Source organism: Ambystoma mexicanum, chromosome 13 (genome assembly GCF_040938575.1).
Source record: "Ambystoma mexicanum isolate Mex_15411 chromosome 13, UKY_AmexF1_1, whole genome shotgun sequence".
Classification (NCBI taxonomy): Eukaryota; Metazoa; Chordata; class Amphibia; order Caudata; family Ambystomatidae; genus Ambystoma; species Ambystoma mexicanum.
Genome location: NC_090938.1, coordinates 795,465,220 through 795,489,185, shown reverse-complemented (window position 1 = coordinate 795,489,185; position 23,966 = coordinate 795,465,220). Strand labels below are relative to the sequence as shown.

The 23,966-nt window shown below is 44.5% G+C and overlaps 1 protein-coding gene across 1 annotated transcript; it reads left to right on the top strand.

Annotated features, from left to right (window-relative positions):
• The first annotated feature begins 13,712 nt into the window (after positions 1–13,712).
• Positions 13,713–22,749, top strand: LOC138522002 (toll-like receptor 13). The gene has a single exon (XM_069635193.1). It carries the CDS (start codon positions 13,777–13,779, stop codon positions 16,654–16,656), a length of 2,880 nt encoding a protein of 959 aa, XP_069491294.1. The 5' UTR covers positions 13,713–13,776; the 3' UTR covers positions 16,657–22,749.
• Positions 22,750–23,966: the final 1,217 nt, after the last annotated feature.

Below are 23,966 nucleotides of genomic sequence, written 5' to 3'. Positions count from 1 at the left end.
ACTTGCGATAAGGGGCCTGTATGTGATATATTGACCCCTGAGTACATATTACATATTGGAGGGGATATTACTGCACTCAAGCTAACATAGGGTAACTTGCGATAAGGGGCCTGTATGTGATATATTGACCCCTGAGTACATATTACATATTGGGGGGGGGGGGGGCATTACTGCACCCAAGCTAACAAGGGGTAGAATGCAATAAGGGGCCTGTACTTGATATATTGCCCCCTGAGTACATATTACATATTGGAGGGGATATTACTGCACTCAAACTAACATAGGGTAGCATGCAATAAGGGGCCTTATGTGATATATTGCCCCCTGAGTACAGATTACATATTGGAGGGGATATTATTACACTCAAGCTAACATAGGATAAAAGGCAATAAGGGGCCTGTATGTGATATATTGCCCCCTGAGTACATATTACATATTGGAGGGGATATTACTGCACTCAAGCTAACATAGGGTAGCATGCAATAAGGGGCCTGTACATGATATATTGCCCCATGAGTACATAATACATATTGGAGGGGATATTACTGCACCCAAGATAACATAGGGTAGCATGCAATAAGGTCCCTGTATGTGATATATTGCCCCTTGAGTACATATTACGTATTGCAGGGGATATTACTGCACTCAAGCTAACATGGGGTAGCATGCAAAAAGGGGCCTGTACATGATATATTACCCCATGAGTACATATTACATATTGGAGGGGATATTACTGCACCCAAGCTAACATGGGGTAGCATGCAATAAGGGGCCTGTACATGATATATTGCCCCATGAGTACATATTACATATTGGAGGGATTTGACTGTTATCAAGCTAACATAGGGTAGCATGCAATAAGGGGCGTGTGCGTGATATATTGCTCCCTGAGTACATATTACATATTGGATGGGATATTAATGCACTTAAACTAACATAGGGTAGCACACAATAAGGGGCCTGTATGTGATATATTGCCCCCTGAGAACATATTTCATATTGTAGGGGATATTACTGAACTCAAGCTAACATAGGGTAGCATGCAATAAGGGGCCTGTACGTGATATATTGCCCCCTGAGTATATATTAAATATTCGGGGGGACATTACTGCACTCAAACTAACATAGGTTAGTATACAATAAGGGGCCTGTATGTGATATATTGCCCCCTGAGTACATATTACATATTAAAGGGGAAATAACTGCAGTCAAGCTAACATAGGGTAGCATTCAACAAGGTGCCTGTACATGATATATTGCCCCCTGAGTACATATTACATATTAAAGGGGAAATAACTGCAGTCAAGCTAACATAGGGTAGCATTCAACAAGGTGCCTGTACATGATATATTGCCCCTTAGCACATATCACACATTGAAGGGGATATTACTGCATTCAAGCTAACATAGGGTAGCATGCAAAAAGGGGACTGTACGTTATATATTGCCCCCTGAGTACATATTACATATTGGAGGGGATATTACTGCACTCAAGATAACATAAGGTAGCATGCAAAAAGGGGCCTGTATGTGATATGTTGCCCCCTGAGTACATATAACATATTGGAGGGGATATTACAGCACACAAGCTAACATAGGGTAGCATGCAATAAAGGGCCTTTACATGATATATTGCCCCTTAGTACATATTACATATTCGAGGGGATATAACTGCACACAAGCTAACATAGGGTAGCACGAAATAAGGGGCATGTACGTGATATTTTGCCCCCTGAGTACATATTGGAGGGGATATTACTGCACTCAAGCTAACAAAGGGTAGCATGCAAAAAGGGGCCTGTATGTGATATATTGCCCCCTGAGTACATATTACATATTGGAGGGGATATTACAGCACACAAGCTAACATAGGGTAGCATGCAATAAGGGGCCTGTACATGATATATTGCCCCATGAGTACATATTACATATTGGAGGGGATATTACTGCACCCAAGCTAACATGGGGTAGCATGCAATAAGGTGACTGCACGTTATATGTTGCCCCCTGAGTATATATTACATATTGGAGGGGATATTACTGCAATCAAACTAACATAGGGTAGCATACAATAACGGGCCTTACATGATATATTGCCCCTTGAGTACATATTACATATTGAGGGGATATTACTGCACACAAGCTAACATGGGGTAGCATGCAGTAAGGTGCCTGCACATTATATATTGCCCCCTGAGTACATATTACATATTGGAGGGGATATTACTGGACACAAGCTAACATGGGGTAGCATGCAGTAAGGTGCCTGCACATTATATATTGCCCCCTGAGTACATATTACATATTGGAGGGGATATTACTGCACTCAAGCTAACATAGGGTAACTTGCGATAAGGGGCCTGTATGTGATATATTGCCCCCTGAGTACATATTACATATTGGGGGGGACATTACTGCACTCAAACTAACATAGGGTAGTATACAATAAGGGGCCTGCGCAATATATATCGCCCGCTGAGTACTTATTACATATTGAGGGGATATTACTGAACTGAAGCTAACATAGGATAACATGCAATAAGGGGCCTGTATGTGATATATTTCCCCCTGAGTTCATATTACATATTGGAGGGGATATTACTGCACTCAAGCTAACATAGGGTAGCATGCAATAATGGGCCTTACATGATATATTGCCCCATGAGCACATATTACAGATTGGAAGGGATATTACTGCACTCAAGCTAACATAGAATAGCATGCAATAAGGGGCCTGTATGTGATATATTGCCGCCGGAGTACATATTACATATTGGAGGGGATATTACTGCATTCTGGCTAACATAGGATAGCATGCAATAAGGGGCCTGCATGTGATATATTGCCCCCTGAGTACATATTACAAATTGGAGGGGATATTACTGCATCAAGCTAACATAGGGTAGCACGGGATATGGTTCCTGCGCATGATATATATCCCTCTGAGTACACACTACATATTGGAGGGGATATTACTGCACTCAATCTAACATAGGGTAGCTTGCAATGAAGTGCCTGCGCGTGATATATTGCCCCAAGTACATATTACATATTGGAGGGGATATTGGTAAACCCAAGCTAACATAGGGTATTATACGATAAGTGGCCTGTATGTGATATATTGCCCCCTGAGTACATTTTACATATTGGAGGGGATATTACTGGACACAAGCTAACATGGGGTAGTATGAAGTAAGGTGCCTGCAAGTTATATATTGCCCCCTGAGTACATATTACATATTGGAGGGGATATTACTGCACTCAAGCTAACATAGGGTAGCATGCAATAAGGGGCATGTACGTGATATATTGCCCCCTGAGTACATATTACATATTGGAGGGGATATTACTGCATTCAAGCTAACATAGGGTAGCTTGCGATAAGGGGCCTGTATGTGATATATTGCCCCCTGAGTACATATTACATATTGGAGGGGATATTACTGCACTCAAACTAACATAGGGTAGTATACAATAAGGGGCCTGTATGTGATATATTGCCCCCCTGAGTACATATTAAATATTGGAGGGGATATTACTGCACTCAAGCTAACATAGGGAAGCATGCAATAAGGTGCCTGTACATGATATATTGCCCCATGAGTACATATTACATATTGGAGGGGATATTACTGCACAGAAGCTAACATGGGGTAGCATGTAATAGTTTGCCTGCACGTTATATATTGCCCCTGAGTATATATTACATATTGGAGGGGATATTACTGCACTCAAGCTAACATAGGGTAGCATGCAATAAGTGGCCTGTATGTTATATATTGCCCGTTGAGTACATATTACTTATTGAAGGGGATATTACTGCACTCATGCCAACATAGGGTAGCATGCAATAAGGGGCCTGTACATGATATATTGCCCCATGAGTACATATTACATACTGGAGGGGATATTACTGCACAGAAGTTAACATGGGGTAGCATGCAATAGGTTGCCTGCACGTTATATATTACCCCCTGAGTATATATTACATATTGGAGGGGATATTACTGCACTCAAGCTAACATAGGGTAGCATGCAATAAGGGGCCTGTACATGATATATTGCCCCATGAGTACATATTACATATTGGAGGGGATATTACTGCACCCAAGCTAACATGGGGTAGCATGAAGTAAGGTGCTTGCATGTTATATATTGCCCCCTGAGTACATATTTCATATTGGAGGGGATATTTCTGCACCCAAGCTAACATAGGGAAGCATGCAATGGGGGCCTGTGCGTGATATATTGCCCCCTGAGTACATATTACATATTAAAGGGGAAATAACTGCACCCAAGCTAACATAGGGTATCATGCAATAAGGTGCCTGTGCATGATATATTGCCCCCTGAATACATATTACATATTGGAGGGGATATTACTGCACTCAAGCTAACATAGAGTAGCATGCAATAAGGGGCCTGCACGTTATATATTGCCCCCTGAGTACATATTACATATTGGAGGGGATATTACTGCACTCAAGCTAACATAGGGTAGCATGCAATAAGGGGCCTGTACGTGATATATTGTCCCCTGAGTACATATTACATATTGGAGGGGATATTACTGCACTCAAGCTAACATAGGGTAGCATGCAACAAGGGGCCTGTGCGTGATATATTACCCTGTGAGTACATATTACATATTGCAGCTGATATTACTGCACACAAGCTAACATAAAGTAGCATGCAATAAGGAGCCTGTACGTTATATATTGCCCCCTGAGTACATATTACATATTGGAGGGGATATTACTGCACTCAAGCTAACATAGAGTAGCATGCAATAAGGGGCCTGTACGTGATATATTGCCCCCTGAGTACATATTACATATTGGAGGGGATATTACTGCACCCAAGCTAACAAGGGGTAGAATGCAATAAGGGGCCTGTACTTGATATATTGCCCCCTGAGTACATATTACATATTGGAGGGGATATTACTGCACTCAAACTAACATAGGATTGCATGCAATAAGGGGCCTGCACGTGATATATTGCCTCCTGAGTACATATTATATATTGGAGGGGATTTTACTGCATCAAGCTAACATAGGGTAGCACGGGATAAGGTGCCTGTGCATGATATATTGCCCTGTGAGAACACACTACATATTGGAGGGAATATTACTGCACTCAAGCTAACATAGGGTAGCTTACAATAAAGTGCCTGCGCGTGATATATTGCCCCAAGTACATATTACATATTGGAGGGGATATTACTGCATTCTGGCTAACATAGGATAGCATGCAATAAGGGGCCTGCACGTGATAAATAGCCACATGAGTACATATTACAAATTGGAGGGGATATTACTGCATCAAGCTAACATAGGGTAGCACGGGATAAGTTTCCTGCGCATGATATATATTCCCGTGAGTACACACTACATATTGGAGGGGATATTACTGCACTCAAGCTAACATAGGGTAGCTTGCAATGAAGTGCCTGTGCGTTATATATTACCCTGTGAGTACATATTACATATTGGAGGGGATATTACTGCACGCAAGCTAACATAAAGTAGCATGCAATAAGGGGCCTGTACGTGATATATTGTCCCCTGAGTACATATTACATATTGGAGGGGATATTACTGCACTCAAGCTAACATAGGGTAGCATGCAACAAGGGGCCTGTGCGTGATATATTACCCTGTGAGTACATATTACATATTGGAGGGGATATTACTGCACGCAAACTAACATAAAGTAGCATGCAATAAGGAGCCTGTACGTTATATATTGCCCCCTGAGTACATATTACATATTGGAGGGGATATTACTGCACTCAAGCTAACATAAAGTAGCATGCAATAAGGGGCCTGTACGTGATATATTGCCCCCTGAGTACATATTACATATTGGAGGGGATATTACTGCACCCAAGCTAACAAGGGTAGAATGCAATAAGGGGCCTGTACTTGATATATTGACCCCTGAGTACATATTACATATTGGAGGGGATATTACTGCACTCAAACTAACATAGGGTAGCATGCAATAAGGGGCCTGTATGTGATATATTGCCCCCTGAGTACAGATTACATATTGGAGGGGATATTACTGCACTCAAGCTAACATAGGATAAAAGGCAATAAGGGGCCTGTATGTGATACTTTGCCCCCTGAGTACATATTACATATTGAGGGGGTATTACTGAACTCAAGCTAACATAGGGCAGCATGCAATAAGGGGCCCGTATGTGATATATTGCCCCCTGAGTACATATTACATTTTGAGGGGATGTTACTGCACTCAAGCTAACATAGGGTAGCATGCAATAAGGGGCCTGATGTGATATATTGCCCCCTGAGTACATATTACATATTTTAGGGGACATTACTGCATTCAGGCTAACATAGAATTGCATGCAATAAGGCGCCTGCACATGATATATTGCCCTGTGAGAACACACTACATATTGGAGGGAATATTACTGCACTCAAGCTAACATAGGGTAGCTTACAATAAAGTGCCTGCCCGTGATATATTGCCCCAAGTACATATTACATATAGGAGGGGATATTACTGCATTCTGGCTAACATAGGATAGCATGCAATAAGGGGCCTGCACGTGATAAATTGCCCCATGAATACATATTACAAATTGGAGGGGATATTACTGCATCAAGCTAACATAGGGTAGCACGGGATAAGGTTCCTGCGCATGATATATATTCCTGTGAGTACACACTACATATTGGAGGGGATATTACTGCACTTAAGCTAACATAGGGTAGCTTGCAATGAAGTGCCTGCGCGTGATATATTGCCCGAAGTACATATTACATATTGCAGGGGATATTGGTGCACCCAAGCTAACATAGGGTAGTATACGATAAGGTGCCTGTATGTGATATATTGCTCCCTGAGTACATATTACATATTGGAGGGGATATTACTGGACACAAGCTAACATGGGGTAGCATGCAGTAAGGTGCCTGCACATTATATATTGCCCCCTGAGTACATATTACATATTGGAGGGGATATTACTGCACTCAAGCTAACATAGGGTAGCATGCAATAAGTGGCCTGTATGTGATATATTGCCCCTAAGTACATATTAAATATTGGAGGGGATATTACTGCACTCAAGCTAACATAGGGTAACTTGCGATAAGGGGCCTGTATGTGATATATTGACCCCTGAGTACATATTACATATTGGGGGGGGGGCATTACTGCACCCAAGCTAACAAGGGGTAGAATGCAATAAGGGGCCTGTACTTGATATATTGCCCCCTGAGTACATATTACACATTGGAGGGGATATTATTGCACTCAAACTAACATAGGGTAGCATGCAATAAGGGGCCTGTATTTGATATATTGCCCCCTGAGTACAGATTACATATTGGAGGGGATATTATTGCACTCAAGCTAACATAGGATAAAAGGCAATAAGGGGCCTGTATGTGATATATTGCCCCCTGAGTACATAATACATATTGGAGGGGATATTACTGCATTCTGGCTAACATAGGATAGCATGCAATAAGGGGACTGCACGTGATAAATTGCCCCATGAATACATATTACAAATTGGAGGGGATATTACTGCATCAAGCTAACATAGGGTAGCATGGGATAAGGTTCCTGCACATGATATATATTCCTGTGAGTACACACTACATATTGGAGGGGATATTACTGCACTCAAGCTAACATAGGATAGCTTGCAATGAAGTGCCTGTGCGTGATATATTGCCCCAAGTACATATTACATATTGCAGGGGATATTGGTGCACCCAAGCTAACATAGGGTAGTATACGATAAGGTGCCTGTATGTGATATATTGCTCCCTGAGTACATATTACATATTGGAGGGGATATTACTGGACACAAGCTAACATAGGGTAACTTGCGATAAGGGGCCTGTATGTGATATATTGACCCCTGAGTACATATTACATATTGGAGGGGATATTACTGCACTCAAGCTAACATAGGGTAACTTGCGATAAGGGGCCTGTATGTGATATATTGACCCCTGAGTACATATTACATATTGGGGGGGGGGGCATTACTGCACCCAAGCTAACAAGGGGTAGAATGCAATAAGGGGCCTGTACTTGATATATTGCCCCCTGAGTACATATTACATATTGGAGGGGATATTACTGCACTCAAACTAACATAGGGTAGCATGCAATAAGGGGCCTTATGTGATATATTGCCCCCTGAGTACAGATTACATATTGGAGGGGATATTATTACACTCAAGCTAACATAGGATAAAAGGCAATAAGGGGCCTGTATGTGATATATTGCCCCCTGAGTACATATTACATATTGGAGGGGATATTACTGCACTCAAGCTAACATAGGGTAGCATGCAATAAGGGGCCTGTACATGATATATTGCCCCATGAGTACATAATACATATTGGAGGGGATATTACTGCACCCAAGATAACATAGGGTAGCATGCAATAAGGTCCCTGTATGTGATATATTGCCCCTTGAGTACATATTACGTATTGCAGGGGATATTACTGCACTCAAGCTAACATGGGGTAGCATGCAAAAAGGGGCCTGTACATGATATATTACCCCATGAGTACATATTACATATTGGAGGGGATATTACTGCACCCAAGCTAACATGGGGTAGCATGCAATAAGGGGCCTGTACATGATATATTGCCCCATGAGTACATATTACATATTGGAGGGATTTGACTGTTATCAAGCTAACATAGGGTAGCATGGAATAAGGGGCGTGTGCGTGATATATTGCTCCCTGAGTACATATTACATATTGGATGGGATATTAATGCACTTAAACTAACATAGGGTAGCACACAATAAGGGGCCTGTATGTGATATATTGCCCCCTGAGAACATATTTCATATTGTAGGGGATATTACTGAACTCAAGCTAACATAGGGTAGCATGCAATAAGGGGCCTGTACGTGATATATTGCCCCCTGAGTATATATTAAATATTCGGGGGGACATTACTGCACTCAAACTAACATAGGTTAGTATACAATAAGGGGCCTGTATGTGATATATTGCCCCCTGAGTGCATATTACATATTAAAGGGGAAATAACTGCAGTCAAGCTAACATAGGGTAGCATTCAACAAGGTGCCTGTACATGATATATTGCCCCCTGAGTACATATTACATATTAAAGGGGAAATAACTGCAGTCAAGCTAACATAGGGTAGCATTCAACAAGGTGCCTGTACATGATATATTGCCCCTTAGCACATATCACACATTGAAGGGGATATTACTGCATTCAAGCTAACATAGGGTAGCATGCAAAAAGGGGACTGTACGTTATATATTGCCCCCTGAGTACATATTACATATTGGAGGGGATATTACTGCACTCAAGATAACATAAGGTAGCATGCAAAAAGGGGCCTGTATGTGATATGTTGCCCCCTGAGTACATATAACATATTGGAGGGGATATTACAGCACACAAGCTAACATAGGGTAGCATGCAATAAAGGGCCTTTACATGATATATTGCCCCTTAGTACATATTACATATTCGAGGGGATATAACTGCACACAAGCTAACATAGGGTAGCACGAAATAAGGGGCATGTACGTGATATTTTGCCCCCTGAGTACATATTGGAGGGGATATTACTGCACTCAAGCTAACAAAGGGTAGCATGCAAAAAGGGGCCTGTATGTGATATATTGCCCCCTGAGTACATATTACATATTGGAGGGGATATTACAGCACACAAGCTAACATAGGGTAGCATGCAATAAGGGGCCTGTACATGATATATTGCCCCATGAGTACATATTACATATTGGAGGGGATATTACTGCACCCAAGCTAACATGGGGTAGCATGCAATAAGGTGACTGCACGTTATATGTTGCCCCCTGAGTATATATTACATATTGGAGGGGATATTACTGCAATCAAACTAACATAGGGTAGCATACAATAACGGGCCTTACATGATATATTGCCCCTTGAGTACATATTACATATTGAGGGGATATTACTGCACACAAGCTAACATGGGGTAGCATGCAGTAAGGTGCCTGCACATTATATATTGCCCCCTGAGTACATATTACATATTGGAGGGGATATTACTGGACACAAGCTAACATGGGGTAGCATGCAGTAAGGTGCCTGCACATTATATATTGCCCCCTGAGTACATATTACATATTGGAGGGGATATTACTGCACTCAAGCTAACATAGGGTAACTTGCGATAAGGGGCCTGTATGTGATATATTGCCCCCTGAGTACATATTACATATTGGGGGGGACATTACTGCACTCAAACTAACATAGGGTAGTATACAATAAGGGGCCTGTATGTGATATATTGCCCCCTGAGTACATATTACATATTAGAGGGGATATTACTGCACTCAAGCTAACATAGGGTAGCATGCAATAAGGGGCCTGTACATGATATATTGCCCCATGAGTACATAATACATATTGGAGGGGATATTACTGCACCCAAGCTAACATAGGGTAGCATGCAATAAGGTCCCTGTATGTGATATATTGCCCCTTGAGTACATATTACGTATTGCAGGGGATATTACTGCACTCAAGCTAACATAGGGTAGCATGCAATAAGGGGCCTGTACATGATATATTGCCCCATGAGTACATATTACATATTGGAGGGGATATTACTGCACTCAAGCTAACATGGGGTGGCATGCAATAAGGGGTCTGTACATGATATATTGCCCCATGAGTACATATTACATATTGGAGGGGATATTACTGCACCCAAGCTAACATGGGGTAGCATGCAATAAGGGGCCTGTACATTATATATTGCCCCATGAGTACATATTACATATTGGAGGGATTTGACTGTTATCAAGCTAACATAGGGTAGCATGCAATAAGGGGCCTGTGCGTGATATATTGCTCCCTGAGTACATATTACATATTGGAGGGGATATTAATGCACTCAAGCTAACATAGGGTAGCATGCAATAAGTGGCCTGTATGTAATATATTGCCCCTAAGTACATATTACATATTGGAGGGGATATTACTGCACTCAAGCTAACATAGGGTAGCATGCAATAAGGGGCCTGTACGTGATATATTGTCCCCTGAGTACATATTACATATTGGAGGGGATATTACTGCACTCAAGCTAACATAGGGTAGCATTCAACAAGGGGCCTGTGCGTGATATTTTACCCTGTGAGTACATATTACATATTGGAGGGGATATTACTGCACTCAAGCTAACATAGGGTAGCATGCAATAAGGGGCCTGTACATGATATATTGCCCCATGAGTACATATTACATATTGGAGGGGATATTGCTGCACCCAAGCTAACGTAGGATAGCATGCAATAAGGGGCCTGTACATGATATATTGCCCCATGAGTACATATTACATATTGGAGGGGATATTACTGCACTCAAGCTAAAATAGGGTAGCATGCAATAAGGGGCCTGTACATGATATATTGCCCCCTGAGTCCATATTACATATTGGAGGGGATATTACTGCACCCAAGCTAACATGGGGTAGCATGAAGTAAGGGGGCAATATATAACGTGCCTGCACGTTATATATTGCCCCCTGAGTACATATTACAAATTGGAGGGGATATTACTGCACTCAAGCTAACATAGGGTAGCATGCAATAAGGGGCCTGTACATGATACATTGCCCCGTGAGTACATATTAACTACTGGAGGGGATATTACTGCACTCAAGCTAACACAGGGTAGCATGCAATAAGGGGCCTGTGCATGATATATTGCCCTGTGAGTACATATTACACATTGGAGGGGATATTAGTGCACCCAAGCTAACATAGGGTAGCATGCAATAAGGGGCCTGTACATGATATATTGCCCTGTGAGTACATATTACATATTCGAGGGGATATTAGTGCACCCAAGCTAACATCGGGTAGCTTACGATAAGGGGCCTGCATGTGATATATTGCCCCTTGAGTACATATTACATATTGGAGGGGATATTACTGCACTCAAGCTAACATAGGGTAGCATGCAATAAGGGGCATGTATATGATATATTGCCCCATGAGTACATTTTACATATTGGAGGGGATATTACTGCACCCAAGCTAACATGGGGTAGCATGCAATAAGGGGCCTGTGTGTGATATATTGCCCCCTGAGTACATATTACATATTAAAGGGGAAATAACTGCACCCAAGCTAACATGGGTTAGCATGCAATAAGGTGCCTGTGCGTGATTTATTGCTCCCGCGTACATATTACATCTTGGAGGGGATATCACTGCACCCAAGCTAACATGGGGTAGCATGCAATAAGGGGATTGTATGTGATATATTGCCCCATGAGTACATATTACATATTGGAGGGGATATTACTGGACACAAGCTAACATGGGGTGGCATGCAGTAAGGTGCCTGCACATTATATATTGCCCCCTGAGTACATATTACATATTGGAGGGGATATTACTGCACTCAAGCTAACATAGGATAGCATGCAATAAGGGGCCTGTATGTGATATATTGCCCCCTGAGTACATATTACATATTGAGGGGATATTACTGAACTCAAGCTAACATAGGGTAGCATGCAATAAGGGGCCTGTACATGATATATTGCCCCCCTGAGTACATATTACATATTGGAGGGGATATTACTGCACTCAAGCTAACATTGGCTAGCATGCAATAAGGGGCCTGTACATGATATATTGCCCCCTGCGTACATATTACATATTGAGGGGATATTACTCCACTCAAGCTATGGGCCTGTATGTGATATATTGGCCCCTGAGTACATATTACATATCGGAAAGGGATATTACTGCACTCAAGCTAACATAGGGTAGCATGCAATAAAGGGCCTGTACATGATATATTGCCCCCTGAGTACATATTACATATTGGAGGGGATATTACTGGACACAAGCTAACATGGGGTAGCATGCAGTAAGGTGCCTGCACATTATATATTGCCCCCTGAGTACATATTACATATTGGAGGGGATATTACTGCACTCAAGCTAACATAGGGTAGCATGCAATAAGTGGCCTGTATGTGATATATTGCCCCCTGAGTACATATTACATATTGGAGGGGATATTACTGCACTCAAGCTAACATAGGATAGCATGCAATAAGGGGCCTGTATGTGATATATTGCCCCCTGAGTACATATTACATATTGAGGGGATATTACTGAACTCAAGCTAACATAGGGTAGCATGCAATGAGGGACCTGTACATGATATACTGCCCCCCTGAGTACATATTACATATTGGAGGGGATATTACTGCACTCAAGCTAACATAGGGTAGCATGCAATAAGGGGCCTGTACATGATATATTGCCCCCTGAGTACATATTACATATTGAGGGGATATTACTGCACTCAAGCTAACATCGGGTAGCATGCAATAATGGGCCTGTATGTGATATATTGCCCCCTGAGTACATATTACATATCGGAAAGGGATATTACTGCACTCAAGCTAACATAGGGTAGCACGCAATAAAGGGCCTGTACATGATATATTGCCCTCTGAGTACATACTACATATTGGATGGGATATTACTGAAGTCATTCTCTGCACAGGGCTTGTGGTTTACTGCCTCAATGGGTTCTTCTAAGTAACACGGCTCATGATTTCCTTCCTCTTCTGCCCATCAGGTTGGCGCTCTGTGAGTGCCGAGGGCAGAGATGAGTCGCCACTGCCTTGTGAGCCGCATTGACAGCAGGAGGCTGTGCAGGAAGCCAGAGTCTTCAGTGCGCCATACAGCCGCCGTGTGACATGGCGCAAGGGCCTCTCTGCGTGGCTCTGGGGTGCGCAGTCATCGCCTGCTGCGGCTGCACGATCGCGACTGGCGCAGCCACCAGCAAGTGCGACATCTACGAGTGGGAGCAGCTGGGACCGCCGGGGGTCCTGGGCCCGGCCTGCTTCGGCTTCCCGCTGGAGGGCTTCAGGCTGATGAGCACATGCACGCAAGTGAGGGCCTGGAAGCTGGATCTGAGGGAGGTGCCGCGGGGCGTGGACACCCTGTGCTTGGATTTAGTCCTGGAGACCGTCCCCCCGCACTCATTCTCTGGGTATCAGAACCTGACCAGCCTCTTCTTAAGAGGACATTTCTTCGTCTCCGAGAGGGCCTTCTATGGTGCGGGCAACTTGAGGCACCTGGGCATGCATGGCACACATGTTGGGATCACCCCAAGCATATTTCTGGATCAGCAGGTCTTTGAGGGCTTGGAGAAACTTACCCGCTTGGACCTCATAAATGTCCTCATTTGTACAGGTTTTCAACAAAGTCTTTTTAAGCCCTTACAAGAAGTACGGGCCATGTCCTTTTCTCAGAATCTCTGCCCCCATCTCTCTGCCCTGACCTCCATGCTGCAGTCGCTGCCCTCTCTGGAGGCCCTGGAAGTCAGGCGGAACGGCGTCATTGCTGCCAGGGCGATGGACTGCCTTCCAGCGGGCAACATGAGTGGGCAGCTTCCAGCTGTGAGCACTGCAGCCCTCTTTCCAAGGCTTTCCACCCTTGATGTGTCCAGCAACGAGCTGAGGAAAGTGGAGGAAAACTCGTTCTGCAACTTCCCACATCTCACCGTCTTCAGGGCTGATGCCACCATGCTGAAGGTCACCGAGCTCCTTGCCTCCGGAATCCAGAGCATTGAGTACCTGTCCCTCAATGCCATGCTGAGCTTGGGCAACCTGCTGGAGGATGTCTGCAAGGTGGCGTCGCGTCTGAAGGTGAGCCACTTAACATTAACTACAAACTTGATTGCAAGTCTCCCCACGGAGCCCTTCCAGGGGTGCTCCAACCTGCTCTCCCTCGATGTGTCCAACAACCTGTTATGGTATTTTACGCATGATATCGCCATGGAGCTGATAAACTTGAGATCCCTGGTGCTCTCCTCCAACCGGATCAAGACTCTTGATATCTGCCCACTTGTGGCAAGCCCCCATATTTTGCTCAATCTCACACACCTGGACCTTTCTGAGAACCGGATCACCGGCATTGCCTCTGGGCACCTGTCTTGCTTGGCCAATCTGGTGACACTTGATCTTAGCAGAAATCACCTTGTGTCCCTGGAAATGGGCACGTTTGCGGGTCTTGACAAATTGCAATCGCTACACCTGGACTTCAATAAACTCTTCATTCTAGAGAATTTCTACTTTGACCACCTGGACAATCTGAGGGTTATTGGCCTCGGGGGGAATTTGCTTAAAAGTGATAATAGTTCCTTGAAAGGAAGAAGCAAATTGCAGAGGGTGTCCCTCAGCTTTGAGGGTCACACGAGAATAGAAATTGCTCAGGAAGAACTCACCAGTCTCACTCTGGAGGGGCCTAATATCGTGATTGAATACACGCAGAACCAGAGCTCACTGAACGCTCTGTACATTAGATCACCAGAGATTTATATCAGATTCTGTGATCGCCGGCCATTCCAGTTTGTGAAACAACTGCACCTGCTAGGAAACCACATGTTCAGACTTTTACCACTCATATATGCTGACAGTTTAGCTCTCCAGTACTTTACAAGAGTAGAACATTTATATTACAGCTCCTCTGCAGTCATGCCGTTCTATAAAGCCGCCAGCCCTTTGAATGGCAGTCTGCCACACCTTCGCTATCTGCGTCTTCTCCATCTGAAAAACCTACAGGTGGACCTTGAGAAGGGGTTCCTGACAGCGGACAAGCTCTTCCGGAACCTCACGGGCCTCCGGACTCTAATCCTTGAAGATTCTGGGATCGAGGACTTCACAGCTACCATGTTTGCAGACCTCGTCTCTCTGGAGCTCCTGATCGTGAAGTCCCAGCCAGTGAAAACCCTACAGGATGGACTTCTGGATCACACAGAAATGTTGCGCTACGTCTACCTTCACGGGGTTACCTTGGACTGCTTTTGTGAACACGTATGGATAGGAGACTGGCTGACCCTTCACCCCCAAGTGAGAGTGCCCAAGTTGGGGATTCAGGTTTGCTCACTTGAGGTGCAGAAGCTGAATTACCTCAATTTCTTGGAGAAAGATTGCATTTTCCAGACAGGGTATATTGTCTTCCTTGGGACTTTCTTCTTCCACGCGTCGTTCCTCCTCACTGCCCTGCTCTATCACCGAGTGCGCTGGTACTTCCTCTACCTTTTCTACATGCTCAGGACCTGGTGGAACTATCGCGGGAGGCAGCATGGACACAAGCAATACGAATTTGACCTGTTTGTCTCTTACAGCACGTATGATGAGCCGTGGGTGGTCGGCGAGCTCCTACCCAACTTGGAGGAGAAGGGTCCACCATTCTTCAAGGTGTGCTTGCATGGGAGGGACTTCGAGGTGGGCAAAGACATCATGGACAACATCATGGACAGCATCTACCGGAGCCGCTGGACTGTGTGCTTGATCAGCCGCCACTACCTGCGCAGCCACTGGTGCTCGCTGGAGGTTCGGATGGCTACATACCGACTTCTAGCAGAGCGGAAAGACCTCCTGGTTATGGTGTTCCTAGAGAAAGTTTCCATGAAGCACCTATCCCGTTACCACCAACTGGCCAAGCTAGTAAAGACGAAGACCTACCTCGAGTGGGAGCAGGATGTGAGCCAGCAGCCACTCTTCTGGGCCCGACTGCGTCAAGCCATCGGAGAGGATGGAGAGGAGCCAAGAGACGTCATAGTCAACTAAGAGAAACTGGTCTCTTCCAGGCTTCCTTATTCCAGAGAAAGCCACACCAAGGACAGGAGAGAGGACTTCCTGGAGAAGAGGTGGACAGCAGGAAGAGTACAGCTCACTAGTGAATACGTGGGCAGAAGTGAGGAGCCAACTAGAAGTCGTGGAGAAGAGCAAGAGGTCAGCTCTCTTTGGGATAATAACACACGGCCACAAAAGAGAGGCCGCTCCTTGGAAGAGACAAAGTAGGAGTGAGAGACTATTTCCAAGGAGAAGACCTCACATCCGAACACACATAGTGAACTGAACTTTGAGGACTTCTGATCACTATAACAGTTATAGACTTTTACTCTGAAGCAAGTAACTCAATGGTCTAGCTACGTTAGAGGTTGGCTTGGATTTCATGCGGAAGCATGAGTATATTGAAAATATAGACCGATTTTTGTGAATGGCTGAAGCTGCTGTAATAAAGCTCCCCTCATCCTGATGGGGGGCTATAACCCTGCTCCCGGTAAGCAGCCCCTGCTCTTAATGTCCTCTTGGGTCCGGTGTATCTCCTTCCCTCTCCCCACCACAGCTGACAGTCCTTAGCTAACCTAACTGCCCCCTTCCTGGGTTTGCAAACCCAGAGCTGAAGAGATCAGCAAGCTAGCTTACCCAGAGTGGGACTGGAGACATCCCCCGCCATCACTCACAGCCTGGCATTACCCCCAAACAGCGGACTCTAACAGGATCACACCAGGCCCAGTGGGCAGCACTTTGGGGCAGTGCCAGAGACTTGTGTGACTGCAGGTGGGGGCTGGAATGGGACCAGGAAGGTTCTCTCCTCAAACTCCGCGCCCACTTGCAGGCTCCTTGTAAGCGTGATAGAATCACTGGCAAGTGCAAGACATACTATACCCATAAATTAATAGATCTTTCACAATATGGCGGAGACAGATCAAAGAGCCCCCGCCAGCATGTGTGCAGTGCAACGGATGGGAGCCCAGGAACTGTCTGTGCCTTTCACCGCAAGCATGTATTGAGTCGTAGGTGATGCCTGCCATGTGCACAGAAGAGATTTGTATGGCCTCAATGCGCTTTGTGGTTGTAACGCCCCCCAGCCATTGCCTGGTACAGGAAAAGCGGGCACGCACCAAGCAGAGACCGGGTAGTCAGTGCAGGGGGGTTAAGTTCCCACACATAACCAGTGGACCCAGAGGCAAACAGATAAAAAGCAGACATAGATAAAACTAATTGCCCCTCCCCCCATGTACCACAGGAGACATAGGGTGAGTGTTGGCAATAGAAAGGCGTGGGTTTTTATTGCACATCATCGTGTGATAATAAACACACAATCCTGGTCATAATAACCATGAACATAATGTGCACTTTTTGGGCACGGGGTCCTGAGGTTGCGCCCTCTGGCCCGTGCCACCACACCTGGGCGGGTTGCCGGCCGTCCAGGTTCCCCCAAATGTTGCTACTGACATCCCCTGCTTGCAAGTTTGTCCCCCATCTCTCTGTGGAAATGTTCCCTACCTGCCACTGATGGGTGTGTCTCGTCTTTCTGAAAAGGATCTGGGTTGGCCAGGGATATGGTGCTGTGTTTTAGGAAACCCAAGCCCCTGTTGGTGCAGAATTTTTCCATCCGTCTATTCCGTTTTTTCCTGGCAATGTCCACGGCTTTGAACGAGTTTGCTCCCCGCCCATGTTTTTCTGGGTAACGCGGCTGAATAAAACATCTCTGTGCCCTTCCAGTTGTGGGCTGTGCCCGCTAAAGAGGCACATGTTTCTTCTGATAGATTTCTCCTCCCCAAGGAGACTAGGTCGTTACCCCCTAGGTGTATACCCAGGAACTCAGGAGGGTCCCTGTATGCCACCAAGTCTGCCAGTTTTTCATGAATATCCACCCACAATAGCCCCCTGTAGCCCCACCATGAGGTAATGGTGTTTTTAAATGTTGCTCCCTCTTTTGTTGCCTGGGCCCATCTCCCTGTTCTGAAAACGAACAATTGACCTATTATCCAGGCTGATTTGAGTGGGACGTCTCCATCTGTTTGTGAGAAAACAGAAATTGGTTTAGATTAGCTCCGTTCTTATATATCTCTTGAAACATTCCAATTTCCAACCCCCTATGTTGTTTAGCTGTTGTGTCCCCAGGCCCCCTTGCCATGCAGTTGTCGCTGCGCCAATTGTAAAAGAGTGGGTCCCAAACTCCTTTGGATCCCATCCTGCTTTGCAAATGGTCTTCATCAATATGCCTTTGAACTGAAAGTGGTTTAAAGCAGTGTTGTCCCTGTGGATCAGGAACCTCCCTCCCACGTGCGGGCGCTGAAGGCAATATTTGTTTGTGATGCATACTGGGCAATTGCTAGCGCCATCAATACAGTAGATATTTATTTCTCTTTTGTAACCCGTTTTGGACTTCTGGACGTCAATGGTGATGCTGTCTGCTCTCACCCTGGTGCTCATCATCCCTATTCCATTGTTGGCTTTTGTGCTTGAAGCTATGAGCTCGCTCACTCTGAAAGCCCTAAAATATGCTAAAGAGAAAGCGGTTCTAAACAGCTGCATTTCATACAGGTGTGAACATACCTCTTCCAGTAGGTCTGTTATTATAACTGGTTTTTGGAAATCCAGTGGGTGTCTTTTCGTCTATTTGTGGCCCTTCCATCTTTCCCGGCCCTTTGAGGCGTATGAAATTAGGGAACTCTGTGTGGTGTCTGAGTCTCCCTGGAGTTTTGAAAAATAAGCCAACTTTGTCAGGTGTCTCTTTTCCCATTCCCTCTTAAAACCTTGTCTGTAAGCCCACCCCAGGAATGTATTAATATCTTTTGTTGTTAACAACTCTACATGGGTTAGGCTCCTCACATTTAGTACCATCCTCAGACACTTACTATATTGTGATCTGGTGTTGTCCGCCAGGGCTCTCTTGGCCAGTTGTAAGAGCAACCCCATGTCAGGGTCTGTATTTTTTGTTGGCATCTTTTGACTGCATTCACCCATGTAAAAGGCATTTGATGTTGCTTGTTGAGCATCCCGGCCACGGCCGTGCGGCGTTGGCGTTGATGCTGACGTTGCTATTTTTCCAGAATATCACAGCAGTCCTTTGGGATCTTTGTCATATCTTTTTGGGCATTTGGCAACATTTGGCGAAATGTTGTCCACTGAAATCGAGATAAGGCATCAGCAGTGTTATTGTCTGTTCCTGCAATATGCTTAGCTCTGATCACGATATTTTCAAACAAAGTAGTTCTGGTGATGGCTCTTAACCACTTCAGTACCAGCTGGCACTTGGTTGTTCTTCTGTTGATAATTCCTACCACCGCCATGTTGTCTGACCATGCGGTTAGCTCAGTGTTCGCCAAACGCCTGCCCCAAATGTGCAATGCTAGCCAGATAGGTATGATCTCCAGCAGCGTAATGTTTTTAGCCCAGCCTGCTGGATGCCATGTGGCAGGCCATTCCCGGGTAACCCAGTCTGTCCTCAGGATGACCCCAGAACCTTTGCTCCCAGCTGCATCAGTGAAGAGCGCCCCTTTATCCTTTGTATTCAATGGCGTGCGCCAAAGTGTTGTCCCGTTGAAATATGAGAGGAAATCTTCCCATATGATCAGATCTTTTCTTACTTCTTCCCCTAGTCTGATGTGCAGATGAGGCTTGCTGCATGACTATCACCCTGGCTGCAAAATTCAGACTTCCTGCCAGGGATTGCAGCTCCGTGACTGTGCTATTTTCTTTTCTCCCCATAGACTTGATCTTGTCTAACAGTTCTGATATCTTTGTGCTTGGTATTCTACAAAGCCCTGCTATTGTGTCTATTTCAATTCCCAAGAAAATGATGTCTGTTGCTGCTTTTGTTGTTTTTTCTGCTGCTAGTGGTATTGTGCAGCCATTCCTATCATTTTAGTAAGTGCCCATTGGCACTCTTCTGATTCTGGCTGACCCACCAGCATAAAATCGCCCAAAGAGTGGACTACTTTCACCTCCGGCACTTGCTTTTAGAGAGCCCACTGAACTGCTCAAACAGGGCGCATGATACAGCGCAACCCATGGGCAGGCACCTGTCCACATTAAACTTTGTATCAAAAGAAAACCCTAACCAAGGTTGTGAGTCTGGGTGGACGGGCAGCCATCTAAATGTTGATTCAATGTCTAGTTTGGCCATTAGTGCCCCCTTTCCGCTTTTCTAGACTAATCTGAGTGCCTCCTGGGAATGAGTGTAGGTCACTGCCGATTCAGTCTCGGGGATTCCGTCGTTTACAGACTGGCCTTTTGGGTATGATAAACGATGAATCATTCTCATTTTGCCCCGTTCCTTCTTGGGTACTAACCCAGTGGGGGAACTACGTATTTTCTGAATGGCATTTGTTCCCATGCCCCCCCCACCCCCGATTCTACCCAGCTCTAATTCCTTTTTCATTTTTGCCCTCATTATTTTCGGGTTTTCTATGGCTGATTTTAGATTCTTGGGGATTTTTTGCGAGCCCGACCCCTGGAAGGGGATGTGGAAACCCTCCTTAAACCCCCTTCAATTGCTCTGCTGATATTTCTGCCGGATATGCTGCTAAAGCAGTCCTGGAACCTTCTATGCTAATTGGGGACTTCCCTTGCTCCATTCTAATTTCTGGTCCTGCTTCACTGTCCCTCTTTTTTGGGTCCCTTGCTTGGCAGCCAGGTGCAATTGTTGGCGGGGTGGTCAAAATTCCAACAGGTTGTGGTTTTGCGTTTTGTACTGCCTGCGGGTATTGGACCTAGCCCCCCATGGCTGTTTCTTCCGAAAGGCCTGCTCCCCTTTTCTGTCTTTGTCAGGGTTTTTATTGCTGCTGGCATATGTAGCTTTGTTATGAGAGTGAGCCATTCATTAGGAATAAATCATCCTGGACTTCGTCCCATTCAATCTCTGGCTGTTCAGACATGGCCCTCCTAAACCTTTCGTCATATGCGAGCATGCGTCACCCCCATATACCACTTTTACCTCTCTGGTTTTGTCTATGTATGCTAATAACCTGACACCGTCCCCAAGGGTTTTCTCAAGTATTATGGTTGCTAAGATCACAAAAGCTTTCAGCCAATTGTCCCAGTTGCGTTCTACTTGAGCGTATCCTGTTATTGCTTTCACTTCCCTCTTCTTGGGGCCTCTGAAAGCATCTACACCCTTTCACTGAGCTTCTATTAAGGAAAACATTTTTAGGTATCCTTTTTACCAGATTATGTCTTTTATTGTTTGGTCAACGTTCCAGGCTAGTGATTTTTTGGTATCTGTTTAAAATCCCTGTTTCTAGGTTTTTTAACATTTCCCCTAGTTGTGCGCTTGTGACCCATGTGCCTTCTTTGTGCGCTGTTATTGCACCTAAACTACCATCTATTTCTTGGTTTCGAGCCATTGCAACTGTTGTGGTGGGATTTGTTGGAGGGGTGCCTGGCACCCCAGTTCCTGTTGTCCCTGTTTGATCCTGTGCGGGGTTGGGGCCGGTCCATGCTCTTAAGGGCCCATCACCCCCCCTTGCTCTACAATCACTTCCGCCTCTATAGGTATATGTTGTCTTCCGCTCATTTCTGATATCATCTGTTCAATCTTCCCCATTTGCTCATTTTGCTGTGTCAAATATTTTGTTGTAAAGTTATGAAACATTTCAGTCATTTTTGCCGCTTTTTACCTGTCTTTGCGCCTTTCTTCTCTTGCGCTGGGGTATGCTTGCTTTTCTCCGCATCTCCCTTGGCTTTCTTTACTGCTGGCGGTGTAGGTTCTCCTTCGATGATTGTGGTGTCCCCATCATCTTCCTCCTCTGAGCTCTGGCGCCTTTGCTGTCTCACCCATGGCCACCCGTGGATTTCCTCTGCTTCCTCTGACCATAGCATGAGTTTTGTTTTCTTCTTTGCTGCTGGTTTACTAGCTGCCATGCTGAGTCAAATTGTTGTGCCCCATGCTCAGGGTACTAAAAAGTCTTTCTGTTGTGTAAGTTAGAAAGGGGGCAGAGTTACCGCGTTTTTTGTTTTTGGAAATAATTACTGTGTTTTTTCTCCTTTGCTTTAGGCTTTCTCTTTGCACCACTGTGCCTGCTTTGGGTCGTACGTGTTTTTGCCAAAACACGCTTCTGCTTCTTGTCATCCTGCTTCTAAAAAGTCTTGTAGTACTTCATAAAAGGCAAAACACCCTATTACAAACAATGTTCCCACACGGTCAGGGAGTGACCTAAATATGTTGATATATAAAAGGGATCATTATACTATATCCCATTTTGCTGATCTAAGTACATATATGGAAGTGTGTGCCCCACATTCATAAAACCTGCGGTCTTGAAAAAATAGACTCAGTGTTAGTTATTTCTAAAAAATACTTTCAATTTTTAATCATTATTTCATCATTAGTTCAAAAATATATAAAAACACTTATAAAAGTGTTTGGTATGAGTGAAACCCAACCTCACACAGCATGGTACTAAACATCAATACAAATATACAAATTCACATACATACAACCACATAGAACAATAAAAAACTTTTACAAAACAGCAGTGGATGAATTTAACAATTTTCCAAATACTGAGTATAATAACTCAGATACTAATAGTTCCCGACATGTTTCAGTTCTTGGTTTGCTCAAATGCATGAACTTTCTTCAGGGGAATAAAGATTTCTGAATTTCCACCATGCAATCCAAGGAAAGGGTTCTGGGTTCTCACAAATTTCCTAAATCAGGAAAACAAACAGAAAAGGGCAAGTCACCACCCATATGTACTAGTCACCTACAATAGGAAACAAATTCCATAACTCAGTGTTATTTGTGTAATACATCACAAACCACTGATAAAATTAGGACATGATTATATTTTATCAGTCCGCCAAAACAAAACTACATACCTCTTGACTTGGTACCAGTAGTGCCAGTGTAGCCCCACCACAAATTAGCCATAAACTCCAAAATCGAGTCCTTGTTTATTTGATAGCTCCTGGTAGCTAAGGGCTCACTTTCCAAGCTGCAAACCAAACAGTACAAACTATTCGTCACAACACACAGTAACACACAGCAGAGAAGACATTAACCCTGTTAATAAAAACACACACCCCTGTGTGTCTTAAAGCATCACCATCACCACACCGTGATGCCTAGTATACATATTACCACCAATATTAAGCTTGGTCATCAGCAAAAATGGTGGACAATAGCGTCACCGTAGTCCCAGAAATGCCGTGCAGAGGTTGTCCCCTGTGTCAAATTGTACATAATACCCTCTCTTAATTGTGTATTGGGTCCATCTTAAACCCATTCCTTTACAACCTAGGACAAGGATTACTATAATAGAGCCTGCGGTGAAACGCCATGCCTTACTCTATGCATA

Excerpts from the sequence above, each read along its gene's own strand:
- LOC138522002 (XM_069635193.1), top strand. The coding sequence starts at position 13,777 with ATGGCGCAAGGGCCTCTCTGCGTGGCTCTGGGGTGCGCAGTCATCGCC.